Source organism: Muntiacus reevesi, chromosome 10, assembly GCF_963930625.1.
Source record: "Muntiacus reevesi chromosome 10, mMunRee1.1, whole genome shotgun sequence".
In the NCBI taxonomy this organism is placed as follows: Eukaryota; Metazoa; Chordata; class Mammalia; order Artiodactyla; family Cervidae; genus Muntiacus; species Muntiacus reevesi.
In genome coordinates, this window is record NC_089258.1 from 20,968,497 (window position 1) to 20,995,156 (window position 26,660).

At 48.8% G+C, this 26,660-nt stretch overlaps 2 protein-coding genes across 2 annotated transcripts in view; one reads left to right on the top strand and one right to left on the bottom strand.

Moving 5' to 3' along the window:
• Window positions 1-3,343, top strand: part of SHC3 (SHC adaptor protein 3) — a 177,265-nt gene extending 173,922 nt beyond the window's left edge. Inside the window, exon 12 of the mRNA XM_065947329.1 lies at window positions 3,215-3,343. Within this exon, the coding sequence (XP_065803401.1) occupies window positions 3,215-3,343 (129 nt within the window). The remainder of the gene's footprint in view (window positions 1-3,214) is intronic.
• Window positions 3,344-9,066: 5,723 nt separating this feature from the next.
• S1PR3 (sphingosine-1-phosphate receptor 3) lies at window positions 9,067-25,473 on the bottom strand. The gene is made up of 2 exons (XM_065947275.1): window positions 25,279-25,473; window positions 9,067-16,301 (listed from the first exon to the last, which is right to left on the bottom strand). Exon 2 carries the CDS (start codon window positions 16,156-16,158, stop codon window positions 15,022-15,024), a length of 1,137 nt encoding a protein of 378 aa, XP_065803347.1. The 5' UTR covers window positions 16,159-16,301; window positions 25,279-25,473; the 3' UTR covers window positions 9,067-15,021.
• Between the last annotated feature and the right edge of the window lie 1,187 nt (window positions 25,474-26,660).

Sequence of the window (26,660 nt, forward strand, 5' to 3'; positions counted from 1 at the left end):
TCGTGTACTGTTGAAGCCTGGCTTGGAGAATTTTCAGCATAACTTTACTAGCATAAAATGAGTGCAATTGTGCAGTAGTTTGAACATTCTTTGGCATTGCCTTTCTTTGGGATTACAATGAAAACTGACCTTTTCCAATCCTGTGGCCACTGCTGAGTTTTCCAAATTTGCTGGCATATTGAGTGCAGAACTTTCAAAGCATCATCTTTTAGGATTTGAAATAGCTCAACTGGAATTCCATCACCTCCACTAGCTTTGTTCGTAGTGATGCTTCCTAAGGCCCACTTGACTCCGCATTCCAGGATGTCTGGCTCTAGGTGAGTTATCACACCATCATAATTATCTGGGTCATGATCCTTTTTGCACAGTTCTTCTGTGTATTCTTGCCACCTCTTCTTAATGTCTTCTGCTTCTGTTAGGTGCATACCATTTCTGTCCTTTATTGTGCCCATCTTTGCATGAAATGTTCCCTTGGTATCTCCAATTTTCTTGAAGAGATCTTTAATCTTTCCCATTCTACTGTTTTCCTTATTTCTTTGCACCGATCACTGAGGAAGGCTTTCTTATCTCTCCTTGCTATTCTCTGGAACTCTACATTCAAATAGGTATATCTTTCCTTTTCTCCTTTGCCTTTAGCTTCTCTTCTTTTCACAGCTATTTGTAAGGCCTCCTCAGACAACCATTTGCCTTTCTTTTTCTTGGGAATGGTCTTGATCCCTGCCTCCTGTACAATGTCATGAACCTCCATCCATAGTTCTTCAGGTACTCTGTCTATCATATCTAATCCCTTAAATATATTTCTCACTTCCACTGTATAATCCTAAGGGATTTGATGTAGGTAGGTCGTACCTGAATGGTCTAGTGGTTTTTCCTACTTTCTTCAATTTAAGTCTGAATTTGGCCATAAGGAGTTCATGATCTGAGCCACAGCCAGCTGCTGGTATTGTTTTTGCTGACTGTATAGAGCTTCTCCATCTTTGGCTGCAAAGACTATAATCAATCTGGTTTCCGTATTGAACACCTGGCAATGTCCATGTGCAGAGTTGTCTCTTGTGTTGTTGCAAGAAGGTGTTTGCTATGACTAGTGTGTTTTGACAAAACTCTCTTAGCCTTTGCCCTGCTTCATTCTGTACTCCAAGGCCAAATTTGCCTGTTACTCCAGGTGTTTCTCTACTTCTTACTTATGCATTCCAGTCCCCTATAATGAAATAGACATCTTTTTAGGGTGTTAGTTCTAGAAGATCTTGTAGGTCTTCATAGAACCATTCAACTTCAGCTTCTTCAGCATAACTGGTCGGGACATAGACTTGGATTACTGTGATATTGAATGGTGTGCCTTGGAAATGAACAGAGATCATTCTGTCGTTTTTGAAATTGGAGCCAAGTACTGCATCTCGGACTCTTTTGTTGACTATGATGGCTACTCCATTTCTTAAGGGATTCTTGCCCATAGTAGTAGATATAATGGTCATCTAAGTTAAATTCACCCATTCCAGTCCATTTTAATTCTCTGATTCCTAAAATGTTGATGTTCACTCTTGCCATCTCCTGTTTGACGACTTCCAATTTGCCTTGATTCATGGACCTAACATTCCAGGTTCCTATGCAATATTGCTCTTTACAGCATTGGACCTTGCTTCCATCACCAGTCTAGGTGTTGTTTTTGCTTTGGCTCTGTCACTTCATTCTTTCTGGAGTTATTTCTCCACTGATCTCCAGTAGCATATTAATAGGGCACCTACTGACCTGGGGAGTTCATCTTTCAGTGTCCTGTCGTTTTGCCTTTTCATACTGTTCATGGGGTTCTCAAGGCAGGAATACTGAAGTGGTTTGCCATTCCCTTCTCCAGTGGACCACGTTTTGTCAGAACTCTCCACCATGACCTGTCCATTTTGGGTGGCCCTACATGGCATGGCTCATAGTTTCATTGAGTTAGATAAGACTACAATCTATATAGGCTTGCAAAGCGTCCAACATAACTGAAGTGACTTAGCACATGATGCATGAATGTATATGTGTAACTGACACACTTTGCTGTAGCAGAAACTAATGCAACACTTTAAATCAACTGTTTATATTGGAATATATTTTAATCCAATAAAATAAAAGAAAAAAGAACTTGGGGAAAGAATATTGGGACAATTAAGGAGAATGGATGTGTCTTCAGGTCCCTAAGGTGGGAATGGGAGAGATCTGGTTGCTCTGGGAGGGATAGATTCTGAGCAGTGAGGCTGGAGAGAGAGAGTGGAGTACCCAGGCATCCCAGATCCATTGCGAGGGCCAACTACAGGCTTGGAGCATCCGTGGATGTAGCGAGGTGCCTGCTCCCTGCCCCATCTCCCCTCCCTCCAATTAGCAGGCCCCCAGGGCTGCATCCAAAGCAAGAGAGACTGCTCCTGGCCAGACCTCACACTGCCTCTTTCAAGTGTGGCCTCTACTATAAGTGTACTGACTCCAGGTGGTGGTGGGGACTGGTGGCCTCCAGGGACCAGAGCACAGGCCCAGTGAGCAGAGCAAAGAGACAGAGCTCCTCTCGGCACCCTCACCCCATCTCAGGCCCTCATCTGTTCAGGAGGAGTTCATGGACAGGCACCCCACCTGGCTCCAGAACTGAGTGACCAGGAATTGCAGCACTGCCCCTCCATCGCAGCTAGGGTCACCCTCCAGTAGAAATTTGAAGCCCCTCCTCACAGCCATGGACTCCTTCCTGGCAGGCAGGCAGGATGCTGGTGGGTGGCCTGGGGAGAGTTGGTGAAGAAGGAAGGAACCTGAGAGTGCTGAGCGGGAGGTTGAGTTAGGTTTCCAGGTGGAAGGAGCACAGGCTCGGCCAGGGACCACTGTCCAAAGCCCCAAAGGTGGCAGGGGCTCTGGAGCCTGTAGACACCGCTGGGTGGTGTGGGACAGAGGTTTATGGGTCCCAGGAGGGCAGGAGGGGAGCAGGAGAGAGGAGGCTGGCACCAGGTGAGCAAGCTCACCAGTCCCTGGTTGCTAAAGGTGGAGGAGGGCATGGTTCAGTCACAGAGGGGTGGACAAATGAGCTAACTGAATTGACTGGCTGGTGACAGTGCCCAGGGACTTGGCAGACACCATCTCTGGAAGGGTGATCCCGGGTGCCTAAGGAGCCTGCCCTTCCAGTTCCGACTCCCGGTGAGAAGGGATGTTCTCTGTCCTCTGACTGTGGGTCGTGCTAACCTTCCTTGTGCATCCCTCCCAGATCCGGACAAAGGACAGGATCTTTGACAGTATCAGCCACCTCATCAACCACCACCTGGAAAACAGCCTGCCCATCGTCTCCGCCGGGAGCGAGCTCTGCCTGCAGCAGCCAGTGGAGAGGAACCCGTGACCTGCCAGCTGCCCTGTCTGACACCGCACCTGTGGTCAGGAGGGCTTGGTTCTTCCCAGTAGATGGGTATCGGGCCCCGGGAATGTGGGCAGCTGTCCTTTGGCTCAGAGCTTTGTGCAGAAGCCCCAGGAGGAAGGCTTCCCTAAGATGCAAGTTTCATAAACTTGTTCAGAATTCTCATTAGCATATTAAAGGTGTATATACCTATACATCCTGTACAAATTATCCCTCTATATTTATATTTTTTAAGACTAAGAAAGATGTACGACTAATGTTCTGTGCTGTATGTTTTTAATGAAAACTAAGTTTGACTGTAGTTGTCCAGGCAAAATGTTAATTCAGCTGACCCATTCCACTGGGAAATTCCACTGGGAAAGTGTTACCTATTAAGCACAACACAGGGAATAGAAGCAGCAGGAGGGTCGGTACTAAACACTTGGATGTAACAGAGTAAGACAAGATGCTGCCTGTGCTCTGCATGCAAAGCGCTGTGAAGTGCTGGTCCTTAGGGCCGTCGCTTCTCATGGGCGACGCCTCCCAGGCTGCCTGCACCACACCCATGTTCATGGGGTTTCCAGCACCAGAGTTGGGGGAGCTGTGCTAAAAGCATACGTCACTCCAGCTGTTTCAGGTAGTGCTGAGCACAGGCATGCTTCTCCCATGACCCTGGTTGCCCAGGGGTTCTTGGGGTTTCACTTCACTGCCAAATAGGGCACAAAATAAGCCTCACGGATCAAGATCTTGACAGGTAAATGCTTCCTTTGTTTTCATCAGTATAATGGCAAAATGAGGGTGTGTGCAGGGATATTGGGTAGCCGGGGATGTGTACATCCTCTCAGCCAACAGGCTGCCTCTGTACCTGCTAGTGAAATCCTGTCCCCTTTATGTTCAGTAGAGGAGGAAGCATGTGTTCGACCTGTGCAGAATATGGGTGCAAACACGTGTGCTCAGAGACGTCCCTTCGGTCGTGGATGATTAAGGTTTGCCTAAACCTAGGGACCAGGCTCAGGAGCTTTGGGAATCAGTTTGAAGTCCTGCTTCTGGAGAGATGGGTGGGTCTAGTGTCTGGTTTGTTTCCACAACAGGTTTCCCAAGTGCTCAGTGAAGAAGGTACCTGCCCCAGACAGCACTTTGTCCCAGTTTCAGGATCAAACGCTCTGATCTCCTACTGGGTCTTCTGTTTTAGGAAATTGACAATGTTTCTAGATGTCTGGCTTGAGATTTCCATGGGATTTAACAGGTGTTGACTTTTAAAAGAGAAAGATTCATTCATTCACTGGCACCTTCCCACTGGTGCCACAACACTGGCTCTTGTCCAGTTGAAATCCCCTTTTGGGCAGCACCCCTTCATCAGTGCAACAGAAAGACCCTCCACACACACTTAGCCTTTAATAGTAATAAATTTGATGCTTCCAGAATGAAGAGCAAAAAGTAGATTTTTGAAAACGCTGATGAGCGCTAATTCCACAAAGTTCTAATGCTCAGTGTGTGAACCCCATTTCTACTTCGAGGGGGTGTGCTTGGCCAGGATGGGAGAATGGGGCAGAGCTGACAGTTGAGGATGGGTTGGGGAAGGGCCAAAGCTTCGTATTAGCATTCTGTGGAATTTTACCTCATGAATCCAAGCTGACAGTGGTTTCAATCTTCTAGAATGTTCTGCCATGAATGGGAACTCTGTGGGGAGTCTGACACTAATCTAGAATCCCCACCCCCCCACCCCTGCTTCTTCCTGGACTGGTTTTGCTTTCAGGTGCAGTTGGGATACCTGTTCCAGCTTATCCAGAGGCAGTAGGGGCTTAGTGGAGATGGGCTGAGCAGCTGGGTTGGGCTCCTCCCCTGTGACAATGTAGATTTGGGGTGGCTGTGAGAACTGCCCCGCATTCTTTATGTATATCTGCATCCTGGAGATGTCCATAAAGGTCTGACCTCTGTGGGGAGGCACGATCCTTCTAGGTATGTGAATGTACACACATATTCATGGACCAAACGACTTCTTTCAACAGTCTTGCACTCCCCGCTGTGTAAGGCCAAAATATTTCATGTTTAGGGCAAAGCAGAGAAGGAAACAAGAGCAAACACCTGAGAGCCCCCGAACACTTGATCTGTGTCTTTTTTTCTCTCCGGTGTGCAAGAAATGCTAATCTGCAGTTTTAGTAGCTCTCTGCTCTGAAGTTAGTGTTTATCTCAGTGGTGATAAGCAATATATGGTTGTTTTTTTTTTTTTTTTTTTTTTTGCATGAGAATCAATTTAGAAAATTTAAAGTATGGGGGGTATCGAATATCAGTTCAGTGTTAATTAAAATATGTATTTTTAAGTTCAGATTATACCTTGCCTCCCATGGGGCAGTGGGACAAACCGGCACTCTTGTAGCCACTGGAGCAGATTTGAGAAACAGCAAATGGCAGTGATGTTCTAGTCTTTGCTGTCTCCTGTTTGTAAAGCATGTAGGAGCTCACTAGACCATCTCATCTCTTCCTTCAAGCGCCATGTGCTGGGTATCATGAAGCCTCACACACGGCTGGCGAAACTGAGGCTCAGCTGGTGCCCGCTTGCTCAAGTCCACGCGGTCAGTGGCAACCGAGCTGTTTCCCGCTCCTCTAGGCTCTTCCTGAGCTCCGCTGCGCTGGGAGCTCCGGTTTCCGTTTCTGAGTCTAACTCCTCCATGCGCTCCAGGGCCTCTGACTCCCAGGGCGTGCTCACTGCACGCTGTGTGGGCTTCCTGGGCTCCCGGATTGTCCTAGGACCCCCTGCCACTTTACCCAGGCCCCTGTGTCTGCTGGGAGGGCCTGGCGAGTCCTAAAACGGCCCCTCTTGCTAAGTGGCCCTGGAGACGGCTCCTCCCTCCCCCATCATCTTGTAGGAATTGGCGGTGCCTTCTAGCGATTCCCACCTGTTGAGCGTCTGCAGGGCTTCCTGTGGGGCTGCTGGCCCCTGGTTTCAGCCAGCTTTGAGGCCTGACTATTAAGGATACTCTGAGAGGCTCACAGTAGAAGCAGGGGGAGAATTCCCTGGGGGGTCCATGTGTGACGGAAGAGGCCTAGTTTCAGGCAGGGAGAGTGGATGGAGCGGCACTTTGTGAGGCCCCGTCCCCACAAAGAGCCTTGCGTTCCAGCACAGCGTCAGCCCCGGCTCCATGTCCAGCCCCGTGTCTTGAAGCGCCCCATTCCTGTAGTGGAGTTCTCTTTTCCGATAGCACTGAAGCATTACCTAAGTAATACTTACATAAGGAAACGAACGTCCTGGTCCTTAATTCCGTGAATCGCTCACCCCGTGAAGGCCAGTCACAGGATCCCGGGCTCCCCCGCAGCCCGCCTCAGCTCCTGCATGCAGAGCCACGTGGCTTTGAGCCGGCTGCTGGGTTCCTCTGAGCCTGAGAGGGTGTGGGGGTTGATGATTGTGTGTGAGCACCAAGGACTGTTGTTTTCTGGGGTGTTTCACTCTCAAAGTGTACATCTCTGCTCTACTGCTGTCCAAGGACATATGGACGGCCGCCAAAAATACTTTTCTGTGAATGGTGGTGTGCATGCATGCTCAGTAGCTTCGGTCGTGTCTGACTCTGTGGGACCCCATGGACTATATAGCCTGCCAGGTTCCTCTGTCCATGGAATCCCATGGACAAGAATACTGGAATGGGTTGCCATGCCCTCCTCTGGGGGATCTTCCTGACCCAAGGATTGGACTTGCATTTCTTACGTCTTCTGCATTGGCAGGCAGATTCTTTACCACTAGCACCACCCGTGAATGGTGGAAGCCTAGTGGAAAATGGGAAGGAGACTGTGGAAAGATTACCTATAGGTAACCATAGGACACAGACAAATCTTGACCTTGGTGTGTGTAAGTCATTCAGTCGTGTCCTACTCTTTGCGACCCCATGGATGTAGCCTGCCTGGCTCCTCTGTCCGTGGGATTTTCCAGGCAAGAATACTGGAGTGGGTTGCCATGCCCTCCTCCATGGGATCTTCCCAACCCAGGTGCTGAACCCACGTCTCTTATGTCTCCTGCACTGGCAGGCGGGTTCTTTACCACTCGTGCCACCTGGGAACTGCAGTACACAGACAAATCTTGACCTTGGGTTTCAGAAAAATACTCTCGGGTTCTGTACCGAAACTTTAAGTTGGTCTTAATAAAGAGAAATGGCAAAATGACTTTACTGGCACATGTCATAAACCTGGAACTGGCCCTGCTCCTCAGAGGACAGCAAACGAGGAAGCGCCTTCAGATAGCATAGATGGAAGGATCCATTTTTCAGTGAGGAAATTAGAGCTGATTGACTTTCTAGAAGTTAGTGATAGTCAGTGGCTGAATCTAGGACAGAATGCAGAACTTATTGGGGTCCTTCAGGGCTTCTACATAAAGTTCAGCCCCTGATGGAAAATGTCAAGTGGTACTTCCCTCCTTGACTTTATCTTTATGCTCTTTTTTCCCCCCAAATACTTAAAAGCATGAGCCATTCACATGGTCAAGGAAGTGTTTCTATTCCTTTGTTTAGTTTGTGTGTCCTCCTCTTTGTGATCCTATGGACTGTAGCTGGGCCCCTCTGTCCTTGTGATTCTTCAGGCAAGAATACTGGAGTGGGTTGCCATTTCTTTCTCCAGGGGATCTTCCTGACCCAGGAATTGAACCCATGTCTCCTGCAGTGGCAGGAAGGTTCTTTACCACTAGCACCAACTGGGAAGCCCCAAATTTTCATTTTTTATATGGGAGTATAGTTGATTTCCCAATATTTTTGCCTGGGAAATCCCATGGACAGAGGATCCTGGTGGGCTACAGTTCATAGGGTCACAAAAAGTCAGACATGACTTAGCAACTAAACAGTAACATAGTTGATTAACAATGATGTGTCAGTTGTAGATGTATGGCAAAGTGATTCAGTTATGCCCATAGCATGAATATTAGAGTGGGTTGCCATGCCCTTCTCCAGGGGATCTTCCTGATCCAGGTGTCAAACCTGCCTCTCTTATGTGTCCTTCTTTGGCAGGCAGGTTCTTTACCACTCGTGCCACCTGGGAAGCCCCAGGTTAGTTTGGGGTCCCATAGAAGCAGACCCTGAGAAAGGCTCTGGGTGTATGTAGACTCAGGGTTGGGGAAGGAAGCTGATGAGGAAGGCATGATCAAACAAGTCACCAAGATGTAGATAACTAATTGCACTGAGGACTGAGAGAGGCAGGGCTGCACAGACCTAAGAGCTACCCCACCAGGGCAGGGATCGAGCCAGACATTTACCCAAACAGCCCAGCACTGGTGGAAGGCTGCTTCTGGCCACAGTGTCCTGGCTGGTCCTTCACACACCAAACTGAGGAGTAGTTGGGTGGAGAGACAGCCCTTCATAAGCAGGCTTGGGGTGAAAGGCAAGTGTCAGAGCCATCGGGGACCATCCCCAGAGTTTCTGACTCTGCAGTTCTGGATGGGGCCAGAGAATTTGCATTTTTAGTAAATTGCAGTTGATGCTGGTAGGCAGTCTTGACCTTCGGAACCATCATCAGGTATGAATTGCTAGCCCTTACCTGTCTCACTGACTGTTTTTCCCCTCTAACGTATGGTGAGGTTTTCATGCCACTTCATGTTATAGATCCCAGAGTCCAAGCTGTGAGTTCAAAAGTGGAGGATTAATAAGCATTTATAACTCCATGCAATCACTGCTGGCAGATAAAATGCCATCTGCCAGACACAATTTATTTATAATGGGGTTTATACATATTTATAAGTTTGCAAGCAACAAATGCACAGTTTTAAAACTGGCATATTTTATAGCAGCCAGAAAAATTGCAACTTTATACCAGGACTTGTGAATATCAACTGCATATGTGTATATATCTATATATATCTATATATATATAAACACACACACATACGTATACCTACTAATTACGACAGATGTTTGTCCCCGTCTGTCTGTACATACGTATATACACATGCATATACCTACATTGATTATGACGGACACACATCTCTGTCTGTGTGCACATACAGGTTGGTACCTTGGGACTCCTCCCTGGATTTTGGTATTTTAATGAACATGGACAACTAGAAAGTTACACACATGTTGAGAGTCTGGGGACTGGTACGTCCTGGCATCTGCACATGGTCCTGGAGGCTGGTCTTGGGAGGATGGTCTTGGATGCTGCAGGAACAAGATAAGACGGCCATGTGGGGGCCACTGTGGGAAGTGACAAAGGGACATAGGGAAGAGAAGCCAGTGGGGGAAGACAGGAAAGGAGAGGCTGGGAGAACAGAGGAGGAAAAAGAAAAAAGGCAGGGGGCAGCCAGTCCAGACCTACATCCTGTGATCGTCCAGCAGTGTGTAAAGATAAGCAGGGGCGGGTGTCGAGGAGGCTGCCCAGTGTGTGCCTAGGGGCTGAGCGTTGCCTTCCTGTGCAGCTACACTGCTTGTTGACTTTTTAACCAGCCTCCTCTTGGCCTTGTCTTATGTTAGTTCACGTGAGGCAAGCACTGTGTTGCGCTTCTATGATCATGCGAAGGTTCTGCCTGTCTGCAGTCACAATTCGGTAGAAAATACACACACAGAGAGTATGGGGGCGTGACAAGCCTGATGGGAGGCCCACTTCACTAGGACCCTGGAGGGTGGGGCTCCTGGGTAGGTCTGGGGAGTCTGAAGGCTTTGCAGACGGGCTGCAGGCAGGATGGGGAAGGTTAGAACAGGCAGACACAGTGTGGATGGCCCAGGAGGAGGCAGAGACACCCTCATGCATGAACAGTGGTCAGGGTTGGGAGGGATGTTGGAGGCATCCCTGGGGTGCTCCTGCCTCGTTCTTGCCTCCTTCTCACGACCACAGATGGCCAGAATAATGACCCCCTTAGGCCCAAACACATAGGGCTCCCTCCTGAGGGCTAAGGTATGGAAGAGGCATTCTCATTGAAGAAGGCACAAGAAATGAAATCCCATACAATTTCCAGTTTCTATTTTGTTGTTTCACCTTGAAATGCTGTAAGCAGAAATACACACACATGGGGACATGTGCTGTGGCCCTGGGTGACTGAAGTCATGAATTCACACTCATCTGGGATGTTTTTACCACAACCAAAGTTTCTAACCACTGAATCAAGGGATGATTAAAGCAGAAATCAATAGACAAATCCATTTTTGAACACTGAATAAACGTTTTTTTGTAACAATTATATGTTGGTTGCAAGTGGAATGTTCTCTGTTCCTTTGACTTTTGAATATAACTTGTTCCAGAGTAAATCTTGTAAAATTAAGGACATGAATGTTTCTTTGTATCCAGAACTAAATAAGAATTAAAATTTGATGCTTAAATCCAAGGATTAGGAGAGAACTCCGTCCCGTGTACATCTAACGTGTAATAATGAGATATTTACTACTTTTAAAAAAGCATTTGGATGGGAAATTATACCTATTGGTAAATATTTGAAAATTTCATGTTTATTTTCCATTAACTTTTGTGAAACAAAAAAGAATTCCTGTGAAGATCTCTGGTTTATTGCCAATTTACCACTTTCTATGTTGCTACTGGATAGGAATTGGTGTTGGAGATCTCTGAGGAGTGGAAACACAGGATCAACTTCAACATTTCTAATCTCTGTTCTTTGAAAGATAATGTAATGAAACTGAAATTATTTGGCCAACCTCTGGGAGATTTGACAACACAGTGGGTGAAGAGAATTGGCTTAAATTCCCTCCTCACGTTCAGTGATTCCACGTCGCTCCTTCAGCAGATGATGTGGTTTCCTGTTGTGAGCTCTGTCGCCAGGCCGGGCACATCCCGGAGCTTCCAGGGCAGCCAGCTGGAGGTGCCACGTGGCATTTCTGTGCATCACCACCATGGCCCAGGAGCAGAGGTTGTCACTCCCACTTAGGCGTGACTTCACTCCTTGTCACTGGTTATTGGAAAATGTGCCTTCATTTTCAGAATAGTGGTGTGTGCGTTTCTGATTATGTAGCAAACCCTTTGATATTTGACTTAGATACTAAAAACATTTGAGTGTGGAGGTTTTGCACTCGTAGATACATTTAAAAGCATGGACTTGGTAATTTAACTACAAGTTTTCTATAATGTACACCTCGTTAATAATACATTTCTGTGAAAGGCTCTTTTCCAGTGTAGAAGAACCATGGGTCAAGGGTGGAGAGAAACAACTGTTCTCTAAATAGTCTGATGTTAACTGACTGTCAATGTGAGTCTGTGGGCAATAAAGAATATTGTGAAAAGTCTCTCATTTGGATGGTGGATCTTGTATTGCCTCATGAAGGAGAGGAGGGGAGTTGGAAACATTTCCATAGAAAGCAGATATTCTCAGCTATTCCCTAGGAGACCTCTTAAAATACAATCACAGCTGTTGGGGACACCAAAGGTGTGGGATGAAAATGGCAGTTTGATAGAAGCATTCCTGATGGGATTGAGGTAAACTTCTGCCCACTTGGCCTTGGGCAGTATCAAAGGTGGCAGTAGGTTGCGGTCTTTGTTACATAATGGTACCACACACTGCAGCTTGTGCATGTATCAACGGCAGACATTTCAAGTCCAAGTGCTCTGTAACACAGAAATGATGAATATACACCCACAGGCACTTTGGGGGGCAGATTTCTTCAGGAATGTCACTACCAACTAGTGATGCCAAACACTGGCTTCTTTCTATGTAAGAATGCAGGGTGGAGAGGTGAAAACTTACCATCTGTGATGGAAAAAGCTAGAGAAAGGGCTCGTTTATCAAGTCTCCTGTTGCCTGCATTGCACCAAATGGAGCAGAACCCACCGTCCTATCTCTTTTGGCTGTACTTTGGCTGCCAGGACTCTTACAATTTTCTCCCTATTGAAAGGGTAGTCTGTTGATCTCCTTCCCTATTGACCTACCAAAATTGGTGGAAAGTGAACTTGCAAGCTGCTCAGTCATATCTGACTCTTTGCAACCCCATGGACTGTAACCCGCCAGGCTCCCCATTCACGGAATTCTTCAGCAAGGCTCCTAGAGCGGGTTGCCATTCTCTTCTCCAGGGAATCTTCCTGACCCAGGGATTGAACCTGGGTTTCCCGCATTGCAGGTGGATTCTTTACCATCTGAGCCACTTCCCACGAGCAGAGCTGGTATTTTAGGAAACTTGGGTGTATTGGGTGCTATTCCACCAAAACACCAGTTCTGCTATTGGGAAGTACACGGAAAATGCTACTAGAGTTCTCAGAGTGATTTAACTCCTGGAGAGACAACTAGCAGCAGGTGGGAGTTCCTGCTGTCACTCTGCATCTCGCCAGGGGCGGCCTTAGTGTACACAGCTCCCCACGTGGACTCCCGACAACCAGTTTATACAAAGGCTTTCATTTTATTTTATTTTTTTTAACAACCATACATGGGGTTCGATGAAGGTTACTAACTGAATGAGCGCTAACACACAGGTTCTCGGTGACTTTGACACACCCAACTTCTAAATGATCAGCTAGCTAGTTAGGATTGTACAGTTGGTACTTTTTGTTGTTCGGTCCCTCGGTCGTGTAAGCTCTTTGCCACTTCATGGACTGTAGCCCACAAGGCTCTTCTGTCCATGGGATTTCCTAGGCAGGATTACGCGAGTGGGTTGCCATCTCTTTCTCCGACACTTGGTACTAAATTTGATTATTATTATCTTTTTTGCATATATCAAACAGACACAATGACTGTTTTGGAGTATTTTTCATTCAGATTGATTGAAAGTGTTATGCTACCTCAAGAAAAAGTTGAGGTTATGGTGCAGTGTTATATTACTTTTAGTGCCAGAGAGCTGGAGCCTCCAAGCAACTCAGAACTAATATATAAAGTTCTTAAGTCATTTCACCACTGAAGACAAAATGCAATACTCAATATTTTGGCTCTCTGAGTCAATTTTGTTGTTATTTTCTTAACCCAGGATCTTAATGCTTAACTTTTCTATAAATGCTCTGGGTTTTCTCAGGCTATTTGACAAGAGAATAAGCTCCTTTTCAGTGATGTAATGAAAACAATTAAAATGCCACTGATGAGCACGTCCTTGCAAACAGGATTTATCTCCATCAGCAACAAAAATTAAGAAAGATTTTGGGTGGTACATGGTCACCCAGGACCCACGAAAATGTTCCTTAATTAAGAGGAACTGGCATGAGATTACAAAGAGGAGTCACTTTTTCTCTGAAAAGTTATTCATGTGTTAAGACTACTTTTTTAGTCTTTACTAAAGCAAAATTCCTACTGAACCTAAAAACTTCAGGGGTTCTGAAGTGAGGCTTACCTTTTGAAGGTAATCCTTTTGAAGGTTCTTTTTCATCTTTTAAAAAACAAAAGACTCAGTACATCAACTATATACTTATGACAGTTCTGCAAATTTGTATATTTTTCATCTATTTGTACTTCATGAAGAATCCCTGGGGATGACTGTGTACAAAAATGCCTTCTAAGTAATTCCTTCTAAAGGTAAAGAGTGATACAGGGTCAACCTGTGTTAAAATGAAAGATTACAGTATTGCTACATCTCTTTGAAGGAAACACAAACTGCCAGATCACAATTAAACTGCTCTAATGGTCATGGTCAGGGTCAGCTTTCAGGAATCCATGAGGACGGCCCCAGTTGCTCAGCTGTAAGAGCACAGGGGGGTTAACTAACTTGGTACTTTTCTAATACAGACTCAAACTCAACACAGGATCACAGTACTGTCCTGTAAGCATCTTCAAATTCAACAGAAACTCCCCATTACGTTGGAAAGGTGAAATGGGCCAGGGGTCTGTCCACTGCTTCTCCCTCTTGGATTCTTTTCTTGATTGGTGTGGGGCACAGGCTCCTGTAATACCTTGGCTGGCTTTTCTAGGATTTGCAGAAACCCCAAACAGTTGGGTAATTTGGCTAATTTGACTTTTGGATGAGCTTAAGACTCCTCAGGGAGAAATGACGGAAGACAAGCAGGGGTCCCCTTGGGGGACGTACGTCCACAAAACTCACTCACTCCCTCCTGGATCCTCCAGACGCTGTCAAGGGCATCTCAGGACAGTTGGAGGTCAGATGCTCACATCTGAGACCAGCCTCGGACGAGCTGTTTTAGAGGGGCTGCGCTTTCAAGACCTGCTTAACTTGACACTTTGTGTCAGTCTGAAGAGACTGCGACTGGCCTGTCCAACTAGTTCCCGGTCACATCCTCATACTTGGTGGTTCAGCCAGAACTTGTACTCCCTGTTACATAAGGACACCATGTACCTCAGCTTACACATGTGCCAGGGGCAGACATCTGAAATGCAAGTGCTCTGTAACACAGGAACGATGACTATACAGCATCCATCTGTGCACAGTCAATGTAGTGTACAGTCACCGAACATCATCCTGGGATGATGATGTTCCTGGGAAACACACTGAACAGTGTGTGTGGTCCAACACCTTCCCTCTCCAGACAGAGGCCGGGGGGAGGGAGGATTCAGGGGAAGGCGGCTGATGACATCAGCAGCTTGGTACATTTGGAAGACCCTAGAGCCTAAATGGACAAGGCACGATGTCTGCAATGAAATGCACCAGCAAATCCTTGGATGCCCTCCTTAAGAGACATCCACACCAGCCAGGCCAGCTGTTGGCAGAACAGCTTTCTCGAGTCCCAGCTCTGGAAATACCCCCATGGGTGAGGCATGCAATCCAGAAGAACGTGGCTGCAGGGTTGGTTGCCGCTGTTCCTGTGGCGATGCAAGGACCCCAGGTTCCTTGAGGCCCACACCCTCACTTGTAGATGACTCCGTTCTGCAGGGTTTTGTTTCTGTCGGTGATGCAGGGCGAGGCAGTCGTTTGGGGGAGGTTTTCCTTGCTTTTGGGGGAGGGGCTGCTGTTGTTGCTGCCGCTGGATTTGCTTCTGCTTGGGTCGAGAGCGGGCTGGATGGGTGAGGAGTGGGCGCCCCGGCCCCTGACCAGGCAGGTGCAGACAAGTCGGAAGAAGGCCCGCCGCATCTCCTTGCTGGCCAGCGTGTAGATGACGGGGTTCATGGCGGAGTTGAGCACGGCCAGCATGATGAACCACTGGGCCTTGAATAGGACAGCGCATTCCTTCACTTTGCAGGCCACGTCCACGAGGAAGAGGATGAAGAGTGGGGACCAGCAGGCGATGAACACGCTCACCACGATCACCACGGTCCGCAGCAGGGCCATGGACCGCTCTGAGTTGTGCGGGCTGGCCACCCTGCGGCTGCTGGACTTCACCAGGAAGTAGATGCGTGCATACAGGATCACGATGGTCACCAGGATGGCCATGAAGATGCTGATGCAGAATGCGATGTACTTCTTAGAGTAGAGGGGCAGGATGGTGGAGCAGTCGGGGAGGTTGTGCAGGCAGTTCCAGCCCAGGATGGGTAAGGCGCCCAGCGAGAAGGCGATGAGCCAGCACATTCCGATCAGAAGAAAGACACGGTGCTTCTTGTTGGCATCGTACGGCCTCATTTTGATCATGGTCAAGTGTCTCTCAATAGCAATGGCCAGCAGGCTACAGGTGGACGCCCCAAGGGCCACAAACATGCTGCCTTCCCGTAGGAACCAGACCGTCAGGGAGAGGCTCAGCGTCCTCTTGCCCGACATCAGAATGTTGACCTTGTAGGCTATGCCGGCCAGCAGGTCACAGAGGGCCAGGTTACCAATGAAAAAGTACATGCGGTTGTGGAATTTATTGTTTTTCCAGATGGCAATTAAGACCATCAGGTTCTCCAAGACAATGAAGCTGCAGATGATCAAGAACAGCGCGGTGGTGAGCGTGCCGCCCTCGGAAGCGCCCTTCAGCCTCTCCTCCAGCTTGCCCACGTAGCTGTAATGTTCGCGCAGGGTCTCGTTGGAGGGGTAAGGTCTGGGGCCTGGCGTAAGAATCATCGCCATCACTTGGAACTCACAATCAGTTAGCTCCTGAATCCACCAGAGGGCGCGCTGAGAACGTCCATTTCCAGGGAAAACAAAGCTTTGCGCTTAGGCTGCAACAGGGATCCAGGCCAGACACCGGCTAGGGTGTTGAGAATAGGCTCCTAGGAAAAGATAAAAGGAGAGAGAGCCCAGTGATAAAGTAACAGCACCTAAAAACAGCAGCAGCAACAGAGTTGGAGAAAGGCTCTAAAAATGCTGAAGCATTTGGATGGCTGGTTCATAAGGGCCCAAAGAAGGCCTTTAACCCAGGCCAACTTCCTATGTGACTATGGAGACCAGAAGAAGCAATTCTGTTGTCTGCAGTCGCCAAGGAGGGAAATCCTGTGATTGAGCACTGTCATCATTCAATCATGTAATCCAAACACAGGGATTTAAACCCAAAGAACACTTCCACCTGGAGATCTCAAGGCACTTAGGCACGCTAACCAGTTCATACTCATCTACTGTGCATGCATGCATGCTAAGTTGCTTCAGTCATGTCCAACTCTGTGCGGACTATAGCCTATGGACTGTAGCCTGCCAGGCCCCTCTGTCCATGGGATTCTCCAGGCAAGAATACTGGAGTGGGTTGCCCTCCTCCAGGGAATCCTCCCAACCCAGGAATCAAACCCACATCTCTAGTGTCTCCTGCACGGGTGAGTGGATTCTTTACCACTAGCACCACCTGGGGAGCCCCATCTCCTGCACAGGAGCTGGTAAAGCCTCATTCCCAGTTACTGAGAAACAGAGATTATGTCAGGTCCAAAAAATAGGATGGAATTCAGAATAAGGCCCACTGATTCGTGACACCTCCTTGGTGGGTTTTGAAACAATGTTGTAGGAAGTAGTCACACTTCCCTGGAATCCCTGGGACCAGGGCCAAGACCAGAAATCAAATCTAGATGGCCCCCAGGTCTGCCCCACAGAGAGCTCAGAGACAAACCATCTGGTCCAGCACAGCCCACGCAGGGCCCACAGGGCCACTCCCTGAGGGAGCAGCTAATCGTGGAGCCAGGGGGAGAAAGAATATAAACCTGTAAGAGTAGAATCAACCGCTACGGAGACTAAAGGAAGAAGATCAAGGACAAACAAGTGGATTTTTGAGTTTGGCTTAAAATTCAGAGTTTAGATACAACTGTCGAAACTGCCAAAACTAAATCGGTGTGTGTGAATGGAAAGAAACAATCAATCTGGAGCACCAGTGACAGCGGAGCAGAGAGCCCAAGAGCCAGGCTTCCGATGGCCCTTCCCTCTCTGGACCTCTACGCACCCCCCACCCACATGTGGCTTTACCAAAGGCTTCTTGTGATGTCCAAGGCAGAGCAGACCCAACTACCAAGGTAGAAACGGTTTTTGCTAAATGCACTGATTCTAAATTAAAATTATTTGAATATTTAAATATATAACTAAACTCAAACAAGATCAGTTTACATCAGCCTACTGTGTGGATCTGGTGAATTTTTTTTTAACTTTTATAAGTTTAAGTCACAGCCCTCAGTTTGGCTTGGTGGCACATGGACCACTCTCCATAGAAATGGGGCTGTGCATTTTGGGGTGCAGTGGAATCTGAAAGCCTGGTACCACTGCTGAGCTCATTCCAGAGGAGGGCAGGAGGACCCTGGGCTCAGCCTGGGTAGCTGCTCTGTGAGTGAGAAGCAGAGGTGTCTCCGGACAGAGCTCCCTGACCATCGGCCTTCCAGATGGATGCCTTCCTGTCACTCGGGCGCTGGCTCCAGGGCCCTGAGGATGTTGTCAAACCTTCACTCCCTTAATTTGGGGGAGCCTGGTTTTCTGACATGGGGCAAAGACGGCCCCACTGCTTCTTTGCAGAGATGTCTTCTAATGTCCTGGAGGTTTTGTGTGTGGCTTATTGTGGAAACCACATGAGCCCCTGGTGTCTCAGTGCAGTTTGAGGTCACGGAGGGCTGGGAGTCAGCTTTACCACCAAATCTTGGGGCCTGCCAAGATCTCCCACATCGCTGATGAGCCTTGGAGGCAGCACCCGACCCTGGGGCTGCCTCCCCTCACCCAGGGGCACTGTGAGGCCTCATGAAGGAGGCAGGCTCCCCACCCAGCCCTAGTCCCCCCTGCTTGGTCTGTGATAAGGGGCCTGGTCTCCCAAAGACAGAAGCACTGGTGGTGGGGGGTCAGCTAATAGGCCACTATCCCCCAATAGCTTACCTCTTTTCCATTTTTATTTAAATTGTGCCCATCCTTAAGGCTCCAGATCAACTTCTACCAGCTCTATAGCATTTTCTGGAATCATCCTGCCCCAGCACACCCCTTTTTAAAACAAACTGATTTTTAAGGATAGAGATAGGAGCAGCGGCTGACACTCTCAGAGCACTTTCCTGGAGCCCCTTATTTCACCCCCTCCATCTCTCCTCTCAGAACCACGTACATTAATGGTGCCCAGTAAACGCGTGTGCCCTTCATTACTGCTCATCTAAGTGCTCTCATCTGTGGGCACCGAATGCAGTCTCTGTGCTCCCACTTTGCTGACCCTTCCTGGCTGTCATAGGAGACCAGGCGCAGGAGAACCTAGTTGCCTGGTTATCTTTCCACCACCTCCCACCCCGGAGCACAACCTGGAGAGAGCGCTTGGCATTCCGGCATGGATGCCCTGTCGTGGCACCACGAATGTCCTTGTTCACAGAAGAGGCATGACCCAAAGGAAGGGAAGAGGAACACACGTGCTGCCCCAATGAGAGTCACAGAGCCGTGGCATCCTGAGAGGGGCGGATTTTCTCTGATGGCAGTGGGGTCATGTAGCTGGCCCTCCAACACCCCCTCTCCCCACCCCCGCCCCTGACCCCGCCACTCCAGGCCACTGGCTGCCATGTCCAGGTGGCCGGCCCTCTATCCCAGGACCTGATACTGGTGAGCATAACACGAGGAGTTATGATGGTGACTTAGCACCAGAACAGCCTGAGTGATGAAAATATACAAACATTACATAAAAGGAGAGCAATGTGAATTGTACCGTAATTCCCACTCACACTGGGGCGAAACAGCTCCAGGAAACTGCATCTGAAAGCCTTTTGAAAACAAGGTATGTCCGAAGTTTCTCTCCTGTGCCTTAGTTTCCCTGTGATGGCCTTAAATACCTCATGGCCCCCTCTAGACAGTCTCTGCCCCTCCCACTGGGCTATACAGTACAGAGAGCAGGGCTGCGAGTCCCTTTAAAATTGCTGGATGTGGACTTCTCTTGGGAACAAAGGGCAGAGGAAGTACACCGCAGGCTCCACAGACTCGCATTCATTTTTTTCCCCTTCCATATGTAGAGTTTTGATAAACTTGAGTAGAAGGTACGAAAGGAAACAATAAAAACTAATACCCAGCAAGAAAATAACCAAAATGACAATAGTTTAAGATGTGCCAGAAACCCATCAAAACCATGAATCCTGAGGGTGAACACATTTTCCCATTAATGCTCGATTTACAATTTCCCTTAAATATGTATCACTCAAGGAGCATATTTTCTCAGAACTTCTTTTGTTATAAAATACCAGTCTCCACACTGTGCGTAACTGGAAGATACCCATCTCTCTTTGGAATCCAAAAGCATATTTTCTTTGGGTTATCAACATTAAAAAGCTGATCCCATGTGAGAGTTTTGTACCGGACCAAAGATCAGATTGATTTTGGACAGATCTGAATGCCACTATGCGTGGTCAAAACCGTCTTACGGGCGAGTTCCTGCCTCCATCCGGAGGGACGGAACACAGCCCCTGAGTCTGCGGGGAGAACGCTCTGCCCTCTCTCTGGTCCCCGAATCCTTGAGAGTCAGCTGGCTCTGCTCATGGAGAGGTGGGCATCGGCCCTCTGTGACTCACCCATCCTGCTGCTCCCAGCCACTGCAGGAGTGCTGGGCATTTGTGGGCACCAGGGCTCCTGGGAGACCCAACTTTTCCTATCCCTCATGGCCTCTACTAGTCACTAACCACCAGAATGGTACCACTCTCTGGACTTCTTATCCCTTACAGTAATTTAGCCTGTGCCTGACCCTCACATAAATGGAGTCATGAAGCTGTGCCTGGCATCTTCTTCTCAATGTGATGTTCCTTTGAGCTTCCTGCTCAATGTGAGTCATGCGGAGAGATGCGGGTAACTCCTTCCCATTGCTCCCGCTGTGTGGACGGATACATTCTGGGTTGTGGATGTGGAGTGGTTTCCCTGTGCTGTTGTCCTCAGCAGCACTGCTAGGACAAATTGAGGATGTCCCCCACGGTGAGCATGTGCCTGTGTGCCGAGGGGTACCATGGACTTCCTACTGCTGATGTCTAGGCTGGGTTTTGATGGAGGGTCCCCACAGAGGCTTACGGGTCTCAGCCAGTGGTCCTGAGAACTGTCTTTGTGGGTAGCTGGAGAAGTCCCCATAGAGGGTGACAGTTACACGTTACAAATGCTCACATTTTGTTTTAAAAGATAAGTGTCTGGGGCTGGTAGTGACCAGACCCGTATCTGCCTTTCCATTGTAACAACTGGATTACTGCTTAATTTCCACCTGAATACTGAAAACTACAGCCTGATGCTGAAAAGTGTGGCTGGGCGCCAGCTAGTCATGTACACATTCAGAAAACCTGGCCAGTTATAGAAGACACGTGGGTGCTCCTGCTCACGTGCAGAGGTCTTCCAACAAACCCAGATTCCGACAGAGCTGTGCCTGGGAGCAGGCCTTACTTATATCCATAAGAAGAGCTCTCCCTCCCAAAATGTGCTCAGGTCATCCAGACCCCCACAGACTTCTCCCCTCACCCACTCTGAGTGAGGATTTGACTGCCTGCATCTCACTGTGAAGGTAAAGGTAGTATACTGCCCACTCCTGGGCTTCCCTTCCATCTATTCAACAGAGATCTTCTACCTAAGAGTTTTCACTCCATCCTCATTCGGGTGGGGTCTTTGAGTCTACCTCAAGGCATTCCAACACCAAGGCTTTTCTTTCTGCAGAGAAGGAATATGATGCCTTCTAGAAGGTGGTTCATAGGCGTGTCACCCCATCCCTCTCCCTCCATTCGTGGGGGGGAGGGGGAGGGGGCCAGGGAGGGCCTGATGGATTCCAGATGTGTTTTCCATGCTGGAGAGTCACTTTCTCTACTCATGTCACTTTGAAAAATAAACAAACTATAAAAAGAAGGAAAAGGGGGAAAAAAAACAAAGGGAAATGTTTCACCAGTATGGGGTCTGTCTCTTTCTCTTTGTAATGGCCAAAAAAAAAAAAAAAAAAAAAAAAAGCACAATAAGATACTGAGACATTGATTTCTCCCGGTAAGATGCAAGGCGTTATATTTTTAAAGCGCTATATTCTCCCAGTTCATCCCACAAACTGAATTAAAACACAAAGCATTTGTCTACAAGTAAAATTTCTTGGAAAGCAAGATTTTTTGGTTTTTTTTCCCCCACTTAAAAGAATTTAGAAAGGAAATAATGAGTTGGCCGTTTCATGGCCCCAACAAAATTCCTTTGCTAATGAGTATTTCCCTTCACTCAGGGGTTTCTTAGGTGACCTCACTCTGCTTTCAGAGATGGTTCATGACAAGAGGTGTCACATACTCAGCCTTGCATGCCTGAATGTTGCTCTGGACCCATTAGAGGAGCTCCTGGTGAGAAAGGCTATTATAGATGAACCACATCAGGGTTCCACATCTTCCCCTTTCTTCTCCAGATTGCGGAAGTGAGTTTGTCCCTGGTCAGGTTTCCTGCTTTTCTGTAGCTTCTCCAAAGGTTATTCTCTGAGCAAACAAGGCTCAGATGCCAACACAGATCTGACGGCAGTCCAGGGAGCCTCAGTATGCAGGTTGTGCCCGTAACCAAGTCCAGCTCGAACATCTGCCTCTCTGCATGTTCTCCTGGGCATCCAGGCTCATCAATCTGAGGGCAAATGCTTTTGATGCAAGAGGTCTTGCTTTTTTTTCTCAAACTTTCTCTTCTCTGCTTGTTCTAAGGGAGGGTATAGGACTGAATACCTACCAAGACTGTCACAGCACGAATCAAAGTGGGTGGAAATGAGTTCCTCCAGGCATATGAAAATGAGAGGTGTTCTGCCCAGGAAGTGGTGGCTGTGGGGCTCCTTTCATCCCTTCCCACGGCGGCACTCTTACTTGGTGACACGGCACGTGCTCTGCGCACTGCATCTGGCAGGTACCACGTCTGAGCCCACCACAGCATCTGCTTCCAAATGGACACAGGAGGAAACCGAGCCTGTGGCACCGCTTGGAAGAGGTTGCGCTGGGCTGGATGCCCATGGCATCGGATTCCAGGGCACCACATTAGGGATAAGCTCTTCCAGATGCTGTCACCTTTCCATGTGTTCCTCACCTATCTAGCGACACGGGTGTCACCAGCATTCTTGGAAACGAACTACTATGCTAGCAAAATGCTGGAATGCTGAATCTGGGGGCTTGACTGAAATATATGGAAAACTCTGACCCCAAGGAAATGGAGCAGCATCTTCAAGGCCAAAGAGCCTAGTCAAATGACTCAGGATTCTCACTCCAGCTCACGGTTCCAACCAGAGGTTAGAACCTCCCGATGGGCTCCACACCCTCCTCTGAACAACCTTATCACTGATTTCCCTGACTGGCTTATTCCCTGGCCTCTCACAGATGCTGCTGTGATTCCTTAAAAACAGAATAAAAATAAGACAAAAGAAACTTTATGCCTAGTAACTGTAACAGTAACTTAAAAAGTATGATTAACTAAAAGTAGACAGGATTCCACTAAGTCTAGCATATCATCTCCAAAAGTTCATGGAATCTCTCTTTTTCATTTATCTATTTTTCAATTGGAGGATAATTGCTTTATAGTATTGCGCTGGTTTCTGCCACACATCAACACGAATCAGCCGGAGGTGTACAAATGTTCCCTTCCTCTTGAAGCTCCCTCCCACCTCCCACCCCATTCCACCCCTCTAGGTTGTCACAGAACAGCTGATTTGAGTTCCCTGCTTCAAACAGCAAATCTTCACTGGTTATTTCATTTTCCATATGGTAATGTGTATATTTCAATGTTCTTAAGGTAATTAACCAATTTTACAGAAAACATATGGCAAGGGAATAATACCAAATGGCTCCAAAACTGATAAGAAAGGAACCATGAAACCAAATGTGAGGGAGGAAACAGAAAGCCTTGTATAGCCCGGGGCCGCTCAGTCTTGGCTAACTGGCCAACATAGTAGATTGCCCAAGGCTGCCACGCCAGCTAGATCAGCCCAGAGTCACAGTCCCAAGTCCTAGCAGAGAAAAGGGTTTCTCCAGTTGGGCAACAACAAATGTTTCAAGATTATTTTATGCTCAAATTCCCATGTCTTTGTAACAAAAATATATGCATACATAGTAGGTCTTGAAACATTTTTAGGGGGTCAAAGAGATACCGTGGAATCAAATTAGTGTCATAATTTCCAGGTAAAGGAAAATCAGTCCCTAAATTTTGAGACATAAAGTCATTAGGTCAATTTGTACCTACCTATACAAAGTAGGTAGGCCTTCTATAGGAAATGGTAGCTTCACTATCCACATATGGTAGAAAATTAGGAGAGTCATGCATTTAATGGAATTCACAAATATAAAGAGGAAAGCAGCATTTTCAGAGATGAATACTGGTTGAGGAATCATTGCATCTGTATCTTAAGGGCTGATTTTGTGTTTCGGATCCCTGGTGTTAGGAGACTAGAGCGGCTGGACTAGCAGGCCCAAAGTGAAAGTTTGCTGACTGAGAAAACCCAATGTGTGGTTCACCTATGGTAACAAAAGTATTCAAACTGGCACCGGGCTCTGCATCAGTGAGTCCACAACTCTTTGAGTACCACACACACACACACCCCAGAACCACCGCCTACACCAGCAACAAGCTTGACCATCTTCATTAGTCATATACCCACAGATCATAATCCTGCCCTTGTACTTTCTAGGAATTAAGTTTTTCTTAACCCTGTCTGTAAGATTTTCATCAATGAAGAAAGGAATGTTGTAGAGATAAATCATGAATACATAATTCTTTGGGGCTTCCCTGATGGCTCAGATGGAAAAGAATCTGCCTGCAATGGGGGTTTGGACCCCGGAGAAGGGGATGGCTACCCACTCCAGTAGTTTTGCCTGGAGGATTCTAAGGACAGAGAAGCCTGGTGGGCTACAGCCCATGGGGTTGTGAAGAATCAGACAGGACTGAGCGACTAACACTTTACTATCAGGATTCTGTACAATGTCTGCAACTTTTAACTCCAGACTTTAAAAAGATGCCTAATTCTGGAAGTACCCAGAGCTCTGGAAGAGCCAGACTTGATTCAGGCTCTTCATCTTCAAAGTAAAGCATGTTCCCTTTAAAAATCCAACATGAAGTCCCTCTCTTACATCTAAATATAAATACACCACAGAGAAATATGTCCTTTGCAGTGTCCAACGTCAGGAAGAGAGAAAGTAAGGAGAAGAAGAACAATTTGGCGACTATGGTGGGGGCAGGGGGTTAAAACTGGCAAAGTTAGCACTTTCCTCCCATCGGGTCGAAGAAGGACCAGTCCTGTCGCTTTCCCGGATTTATCTTAGTTATGAGTATAACTTACTGATCTTCCCTGGGAACCTCATTACCGCATCACAGGAACTTTTGTCTTCCAGACTCCTCTTCCCGCTCCCCCAACCCCGCCCCACGCCGGGTTCCGACAGCCCCGACGGCCTTGTTTGAGAAATAGAAGGAAACCTGGAACTTTGTGGGGAAGAAAATAAAACAGAACGATGTTCCCAAGAGAACAAGAGCACATACTTCCAGAGCCCCCAGGTCCGCATTCTACGCGGTATAAACGGAATTATCCCAGGAAAATGACCCATGGCGCGTCTCTGTGAAGAATCGCTTCTCTTTCATTCGGCGTTTAAATGCTCTAACTGTAGTTTAAAAAGGAACCGTCCCCGCTTCCCCTCCCCGGGTTCAGTCACCAGAATGGATGAGCTGGTGGGAGTGGGCGATCCTGATGTGGCGTGCTCGCCCGCCCGGGCCCACGTCGCGATGGGCTGGATGGCCTGGAAGACGGGCTGGAAATCCGTGAGAAAAGCGGACCCGGCTGCCCCCACCCAGCCCGGGGGCCCCGGGCCTTAGGTCCCGCCGGCTCACCTCCATCCGAGAAGGGCGCTCGGACCCCCGGCATCTTGGCACCCCTTCCTCCCCTCCCGCTGCCGGGGCGCCGGGATGGACTTGGCGCTCGGGGCTGGGGGCACCGCTCGGGTCGCTGAGTCTCGCTCGGCTTCCTGCGGCCACCGCGCTGGGCGCCGGGTTCCTGTCGCGTGTCTCCCAGACCGGCTTCCTCAGCCTCTGCCCCCGCCGGCCCGGGCGCAAACTTTTCCAGCTAACCCCGGGGGCCGGGCCCGCGCCCCGCCTCCCCGCCCGGCCGTCCCGCCCTCACCTCCCCGCTTCCCAGCCCCTTACTCCCGCCCCCGCAAGAGCCCTCCTACCCGGACCTCCTCCCCCACCTCCCGGCGCCCCGCCCCATCTCCCGGCCCGCCGCATCTCCCCGGCTCCCTGCGGCGCTCCCACCCGCATCTTCCCCCCTCCCCGGCCCCTTAAGTCCCCACCTTCCCGCTTCCCACGCCCACACCGTCCTCGGCCCCGCCGCCGTCTCCCCGCCCTCCGCCCTCACCTCCTCACTCCTCGGTCCCCACCACCTTTGTACTTCTTCCCTCAGCGTTGAGCCCCTATATCCCCATCCCTCCTCCCCTCCCCCCAGCCCCTGCACCCCACTTTCTCTCCCGGCTCCCGCCCTCGCCCCCCAAGCCCTTTATCCTTCTCCCCTACTGCCACCCCAGGAGTGTCCCCGCCTTTCGTGTCTGCCCCCGCAGTCTAGCCTCTGGCGGGCCCCGGACATTCTCCTGTCGCCCCCGCCTCCCTCGACAGTCCCCCTGAGTTTGGCTCGCCCCTCCGCCTCTGTCCCAGAACTGCCCTTCAGATCCTCCGCCCCTCCAGGGACCTCAAGGCTGCAGACCCCTGCCCAGCACCCAGCGGGGAAGGTCCAACCCGGATCGGGGACTAGGCGTGGACCGGGTGCCTTGAGGGCGAGGGTCTGGCCGATTATTGCTGTTAGTTTCATCATCATCATCTTTGTCGCGATCACGATCGTTTTTGGTCGAAATTGACTGACCGCCAACTTGAGGGGAGACATCCGGCCACATTTTTATTTGAACCCCGCGTCTACCACCTCCCTTCTGCTCTGAGCCTCCAGCGCCGGGGCTGTTCCCCGGAGGGTACACACGCTCTGAATCCCCGGATCCACCCCGGGCACAAGAGCTCGTGGGCCTGCGGGGGCAGATCTCAGCGATTCGCCCCTCCTGTGTGTATGCATGAGACAGTCTATGCGAAAGCTTCCTAAAGAAGAATCCCCAGGGAGGGGACGGCCAACTCTATTGGAGAGGGAAAGTGAAGGTCATGAGTAAGTGATCACAGAACCAACCCTCCAAGCTTCTAGGGGGAGGGAGAAAGAGAGAGGTGGGCAGTTGGGGGCG